Genomic DNA, 7231 nt, shown 5'->3' with positions numbered 1-7231 from the left:
TGAAATTGAAATAGAAATTTATGTCTATTTAGTATTTATGTGTCTAGAAACAGGAATGGAGAAACAAGTTAAACTTTTTTTTTTTTTTTTTTTTTTTTTTTTTTTTTTTTATATTCGTTGTCTGTGACTGAGTTAATCTCCGTCGTTAACTCATGCTTCTCTTTGTCCCACCATGACGGTTCATATTGGATAAAGTGAACAAAGTATTCAACAATTGAGATTTAAGCGGTTGAGATTAGGTGATGTGACTATAACATGGTAGTGCTTGGGCACTGCTACCTTTTGCCCATATTAAAATTTCATATTAAAGACCATGAAAGCCAAATACTTTCCTAATATTTTTTCATTCTTTCCTAATAACACCTTCTTGAGGATTTAAACCGATTCATGGCACTATAACTCTTTTACTTAGAGGTATGTGTTTAAGAGTGGAATATGACAATTCTATAAATCCTTGGACCGATCATTGGATACCACAGATAGTTCCTTTGTACTTCTTCAAGCCTTGATTATTGCGTTTACTCGAGGATACATGGACGTGATTGTGGAGAGTGACAATCTGATGATTATCAATTTTCTGAATATCCAGTGGTTCCCTGGAGAATTTCCCACATTCTAAAGGATTGTTTATCTATCTTTTGACAGTCATCTCATGATTATCAACAAATGAAGAAATCAACGACACATACAATTGAAAAAAAAAAGTTGAAAGAACCCATTTCTATCAACTTCAACAGAAAAGAGAGAAGCAGAGTCACCTGACCATTGATAAGGGCAGGTTTAACTGATTGAAATAGTTCAAGGATGACCTAGAACAAAAAAACTGAAACTTATGGGCCGAAAAATCACTGGCCAATGATGTTTTCTAAACTTTAGGAATCAAAGTGATATAAGTTCTATTAAGATCTTTAGAGAAATGACTACCAATAAAAAAAATAACTTTATACAACTTCGATGAAATCGGAGGATATCAAATGCCATAGCTTATGAAAAAGTGAACCATTAGGGCATGTCTTTAGCCCCACATCGAGCAGGGAGAATATGATCCTGCACTATTAATAAAAGGTGGCCTCCTTAACTTGGTATAACACATTTTAAAGTCATGAAGCCCTTTTCTTTTTCATAAGAAAGCATGACAGCATGTACTGATGAAACTATGGTTCTACTCAGATCAGATCAGATTGGTATCGGCCTTAACTGATCCCCAATCTGGATCGATCTGATCCTGATACATTGGTACAGACCAAGGACAAAAACATAATAAAAAATTGATTTTTATTAAAAAAGCAGGGGCAAATCCGTCTGATACGGTCGATCCAGTTTCACAAGATAGCATGAGAGCCTGGAGCTGAGCCAGCGTTCCATCACCCTAATCCCCCTGCTTTAGATCCTTCGAATGTTAATTCAACACTGAAACACTCCACATAATGGTATGTGGATTTCACAGAAGAGTAATTTTACAAACAAGGACTGACCATTGTACAGTATGACCAATCCACCTGGTAGCATGTTTGGAAAGAAAAAAAACTACTACTTCACAAATGTGGAGCTGAGATAAATAACTAGAAATGGCAGAATACATAACACAATACTCTCGTAAGCAAATGTAGGCGACTTAAACACATCCAAATGAGCACTTTATACGAAAACACCCCTTCTGCTTTGAGCTACTACGGTGAAATCAGTTTGATTCCTCATTATGAAGGAACTGAACAAACTTCGATCCAATCTCTGGTGGAATACGGGCAGGCCGATAATTTTTGTCGAGCCAAACTCCTGTGCACTTTGCTTCCAAAATGGGCTGAACAAGAGATATTGTGAACCAAGTGTCAGAAGAAGTCATTGAAATAGATTATGTTACAGCTAAAGGTGAAACAGGCACCTCCTGATTGGGTAGCTTGAAGATGAGGTGCTCAAAGAAGAAGCGAACAGCTGACGTGCCAGAGACTCTCACCTTCACGACGAACCGGTCACCACTCTGGCTGTGCATGAAAAAGCTTAAGAACAATTATGTAATAATTAAACTCATCTTTAATATAGAAAAAAAAAATTAAAACTGATTTGGTTAGGATGCCAAGCTATTACAATTTTAATCTCCAGAAGCATGTCAGCACATGCTGATGGCTCTCTAATCCTAACTAGGAAATTGTTAAGCACCAAGAGGAGTCAACAAATCTGATGTGTACATGATATAAACAATAAGATGATGTACATACTCTTAAAGGTGCAAGGAATTTAAGAGATAACTCTGCTAGTGCTAATGAATTGCCGGTGCGAGCAACTGCATCTGGGCTGATGCCAATTGTTTCAAAGAATTCATGACGACCTGATTGTCAAAAAGTCAAGAGGGGTGAAATGAAAACAAAAAGAGGGACATAATCAGACAAATTTAGGTAGAACCACTAGTAGTTCACTGAATCCTTATTACATATTTATACTAAAATTCAATGTTGGTCTGGTTGGTGCATAATTGCATAGCTAAGAAAGGCAATCTAAGACTCAACATAATGTGATATCAGTTGGTAAAAGAGAAGATTGGTACATTCAGACATTTAAAAAGAAAAAAAAGGTTGAGGCAAGGGGAGTTGATCACCATGTAAAAACATTATTTTCTGCTTTTCTTTTGAATTATATTCTTCCTTGTTCGATTTATCTTATCTTGGACAATGAGAGGTTTTTTGCAGGGGGTAGCTTTCCTAAATTGTCCATGGCCCTAAAATCTGCCACAATGTAGATCAGATAAGGCCCAAATTTTTTGAAAAAAAGGAGTTTGCCAAGTGGCAAAATAGAGCTTTGAAAAATCCAGGATTATGGAAGTGCACAATAGTGGTCAAAGACTCAAAGTGCCATAAGAATTTATGCATATGCATGTGGATTCACAAAGTCTTATGTAAATCCCTGTAACTTTAACAATGTGAAAGTTTTTGAGAAACAAGTTTTTTAAAATAAATAAATAGTTTTTTGGCTGCATGTTATTGTGGGTCGTGTAAACTCATAGGTGCCCTGTAGATCCAAGAAGTATTAGTTAACCCTAGCAAGTAGACTCTAAATTCTACAATTTTTTGTCATTTTTCAATGTTGAAAAATTGAAATTTCCCGTTGATGCTCCAATCAGAATGACCGTTCTTCCCCAGAAACAATAGCATTTAATCATGCCTTGTGGATTAAATAAGTATATAATTTCTTTTCATTACCTTATGTTATTTTCTCATTATTGAAAATATAAAAATTTCAATGTTACAATTAGAGGCCCATCTTTCATCGGAAACAGTAGTACTTAATCATGGTTATTGTCCACAAGTACTATACATTTACTCTTACTTTTCTCATTTTGAAAACCCTTACCCTGTTCCCTCCGTCAACAAAAGTCAAAACTGTAACAAACCCTAAATTTCTTTGTCTAAACCCTAGTTCTCTAAAGCAAAAAGAATCTGAATTTCACTATGTTTTTGAATAAGACACCTGCTATATAAACTCAACTATCCCACCAAGAACAATCTTAGATGTTAACCTATTGCTTTGAAACTTCAACCAAACCCTATCCATACCCCATCCAAAAAACTTGAAGCCTAATTTGAAAAACCCTCAATTTTCTTACCCATTATTACTTTTCCTCTATGACTGAATATATCAGGCAAAGACTCACTTGACTAATTTATAATACTATGACTCATCCACCTCTCCCTACTATTACTGATTTTGCTACTTTCGTTCACTTTAATATGTTCTTGAAGACACTTGAAAAGCTGAACCTCATGGGCAAGTCAACGCTATCATTTTAGCAACGACATTGTTTGTACCAAAAAAATATCCATATCAATAAAGGGAAATACTGTCATTGTTTTTTTAATTAAGAACATTTTATTGCAAAAGAAGAAATAGAAGCATATATTACCATATGGTAATAATCCTCCAAGTGGAGAAACCGTAAAATTTCCCTTCCTGTTCTGATTTCCATCCCACAATCTTAAAATTTTAAGGAAGGAAAAACTCTCCCCCTACCCCAATTATTTCCTACAGTCCCAAGTAATCTATTCAGTTCTCTGTTTTTTCTTCCATTCTCCTTCCTATAGAGGAAAAAAGTTCAACCTTTCAACTTTCCATCCCTTTCTATCCTCACACCCCTTGTTTATTAAAAGGAAAGGAGCAAAGGAAGTTTTAAGGGGAAGTAAAGGGCAAAAAAAGGATTTTTTACTTCTTTAAGAGAGAAAAAGGGTGGGTGGAATAGGATTCTATTTATTTGTTTTCTTACTTTTCCAGGAATATTAGCTGTGAAAATGGGAGGTTTCTTCCTTTTCTTTTCATTTTAACCCACAGGATGTGAAAACAGGAGAATTCAGTTTCTTTAGGAGTCATGGGTTGTCAAACTTGAATCGGAATTTAAGGGTATTTTTCATATTATTTAAAGAATAGAGATTTAAAAAAAAAAAACACAGAGATTTGATTTATCAGGTAAAATAAAAAGAAAAAAAAAAAAATAGAATTACAGAAATTCATATGGTTGACATTTATAAATGGTAGGATTGTGCCCAAACTAACAAAATATGGTTATCTGAAAATTGTTAGGGGGATTCTCTAATATCTCCCTTTTCCCCATGAAGCCACATGTCATTGTTTCAGCCTTACAAAGAATCCACCCCAGCCTTGGGGCGCTTGTCTGATCCTAGTGAAATCTGTAAAGTGGCCATTTGTTGTACCCTTCACAAGGATAGGGTAAAGAACATATACACATTCATTGATCTATTTTCTCCATCAAGTGCAATACCAATTCTTTCTATCACATTGTGGTAACATATCTTTTCAGAAATGATATGGTGGCAACAAGGAGATGGTTGGACCTTAAATTAGATCAAACGAGTAACTTTTTAATATCAGCTGACATATACATCATAACTTTATATGTTACAATGGAGAAGCATTTTGGGCCTCACCTCAAAACCTTCATTATTACAGACCAAGTAGTTCACGATATGTAGCTCAAGTTCCCAACAGTTGTAATCCACTGAACAATTCTACAGCACTGCTTGCAATGCTATAATTTATTCTGTCTGCAGATTTTATTTATTTATTTCTTCTTCTTTTTTTTGGGTGGGGGGGTGTTTGTGGGTTATAGTTGAAAGGGACAAGCAGTATTCCAATTACATATGAACCTAGCAAATGAAAGGCAGTAATAGTTTCAAAACCTTCATTGAAACTAGATCTATTATCAATTTCAACACTCACTTATCCTTTTCGAAGCTCAGAAACAACAAATTGTAAACAAATATACGCAGGCATGAAGATAACAGAGTAACATAATTTCACAAGTTGAACAGATCTGCGTAAGTCAACACAAAATCTCACCATGTTGGCAGTAAGTCGCATAGATCGCATTGTTTACAACACCATACTGATCAAGTTCATGGTCACGGACTTTAAGCTCAACCTCAAAGAACCCATTCATTCTGGAAAAATCAGAAAATGATAATTAATAAATGGCTCAGGCCCCAAACTTTTTGTTCTCTATTTCCTTTCAGATAGATTGAATCCAGTACTTAACGAATGGGTTATCAAGCAAAAGTTGAAAACCAAAATGATATACCTCAAAAATAGCCATAGGAACAGTGAAAATCAAAACAATGGAAGAAACCTACTACCCACCAAATAATTTGTTAAAAAGAGAAATCCATTTTACTCCGATCATGAAGTAAAGAATGAGATTAACGAGATTCAGATACCAAGTAATCGCTACAGTAATTACCCTCTGCTACCCTTGAAATCTAATGCCGGCAGAATACCATTCGTAATAGGAGGAAGACATCGGGGAAGCCGCGAGGAGGAGAGCCGGTGAAGGCGGCAAAAAGGCCGTTGCTCCAAGAAATCGGTTGTTCGCAGGCTGAGAGGGTACTTCACTTTGAGACATGGAGTGGGCAATGCCATATTAGCGGCCGAAACAAGAACCTGCGACATCTCTCTCTCTCTCTCTCCATCCCTTAGTTGGATCAGCATTTAATGCTTCAAGTCCAGGCCCTTTGGGAGCTCCGCACTTCGTAGGCGTGAAAACCCATGAAATTGCTCATTGGTTCTATTGATTGCAACAACGCAGCGAATGGCACGCCTTTGATAGTCTGCTTTTTCTTATTCTCTTCGCCTCTGACAAGCAGCAGCAGCCTTATTGGTGTTTGAATGGGTGCAAGCAATGAAACTGAAGCATGGTTTTTGGCTTCACCTCAACCAGATTCTGAGACTGCAAATTCGGTTATTTCTGTCCGTAAAATGTGAAAATATTTACATCAAACTCGATATTGTCCATGACCCTATTACTAGTAAGCAGATTTACAAGTTAATTCGAAAACAAAGTCCATGGCTGAGTGACTTCCCGCTTCTTTATGAATGAATGTTATAGACCTTGATAAGTCTTTGATCTTGTGAAGGGTTGCTCCCTTATTATGTTGTGGAATAGGATGAAGTAATACCCCGTTTAAGATTCAACCTTCACGTGTATTCCATCCTCCTATAGTTGCATCTTCAATCTTTCCAAAATACCTTCTACTTCCATTGCTTCTTTTTGAGTAGTCGCATTATTATTTGAGGTAATAAACCTAAGCTGATCCTGTGATAAGATTCCACATGCCCACCCTAAAGATGAGTTCAAAAGATTAATTGCACCAGCTCAAACCAAAATTGGGTATGTCAACAAAAGGGTGGGGAATCTTTTTTTCAAACTGGCCGAACCATCTATATCGAATAAGACAATCATTCAGACTTGCAGGGTAAAGATTAAGGTCAGAAATCCATCTATGAATATTTTTTAAATGACATCAGGATTTGAATTAGCAGTGGATGCAATAACATCATTCCTATGTCTCCAAATAGAATAGATAGTGATGGCAAAGGCATTACAAAACCAAGTACGATCAGATCTAGAGAGTAGTTTGTTAAAGAAAAAGTACTTTACCACTTGCACAAAGGAAGCTGTATTAATGTTCTATAAACGTAGACCAAGTGGCCTTTGCCACCCAAATGTGTGATGTAAAATCACAATTTATAAACAAATGGTAGATAGTTTCTATTGGGCAATTGCAAAACACACATGATTTATCAATATTCATCCATTGACATGCAATCTTCCGGATCGGGATTCGATTACGTAGGGTCCGCCAGAGAAACTTCTTAAATTTGGGGTGAATTGTTAATTTCCAAAGAAATTTCCACCATTTACCTGAAATACCCCTCATAATATGTTGATTGT

The 7231-nt window shown here is 36.1% G+C and overlaps 1 protein-coding gene across 1 annotated transcript; it reads right to left on the bottom strand.

Annotated features, from left to right (window-relative positions):
• Window positions 1-1403: 1403 nt before the first annotated feature.
• LOC122058410 (acyl-acyl carrier protein thioesterase TE3, chloroplastic-like) lies at window positions 1404-6317 on the bottom strand. The gene is made up of 5 exons (XM_042621091.1): window positions 5741-6317; window positions 5344-5444; window positions 2217-2326; window positions 1883-1978; window positions 1404-1801 (listed from the first exon to the last, which is right to left on the bottom strand). Exons 1-5 carry the CDS (start codon window positions 5986-5988, stop codon window positions 1682-1684), a joined length of 675 nt encoding a protein of 224 aa, XP_042477025.1. The 5' UTR covers window positions 5989-6317; the 3' UTR covers window positions 1404-1681.
• Window positions 6318-7231: the final 914 nt, after the last annotated feature.

This window comes from Macadamia integrifolia, chromosome 12 (assembly GCF_013358625.1).
Source record: "Macadamia integrifolia cultivar HAES 741 chromosome 12, SCU_Mint_v3, whole genome shotgun sequence".
Lineage (NCBI taxonomy): Eukaryota > Viridiplantae > Streptophyta > Magnoliopsida > Proteales > Proteaceae > Macadamia > Macadamia integrifolia.
The sequence above is the reverse complement of the archived record's forward strand: the minus strand, read 5'-3'. Positions and strand labels throughout refer to the sequence as shown.

Bases quoted from the DNA above. Each gene is read 5' to 3' on its own strand.
- LOC122058410 (XM_042621091.1), bottom strand. From the start codon at position 5,988: ATGCTGATCCAACTAAGGGATGGAGAGAGAGAGAGAGAGATGTCGCAG. The intron at 2,327-5,343 runs GTGAGATTTTGT...TTTGACAATCAG, and splicing joins TGCGACTTACTGCCAACATG to GTCGTCATGAATTCTTTGAA. The intron at 1,979-2,216 runs GTATGTACATCA...ATGCACAGCCAG, and splicing joins AATTCCTTGCACCTTTAAGA to AGTGGTGACCGGTTCGTCGT.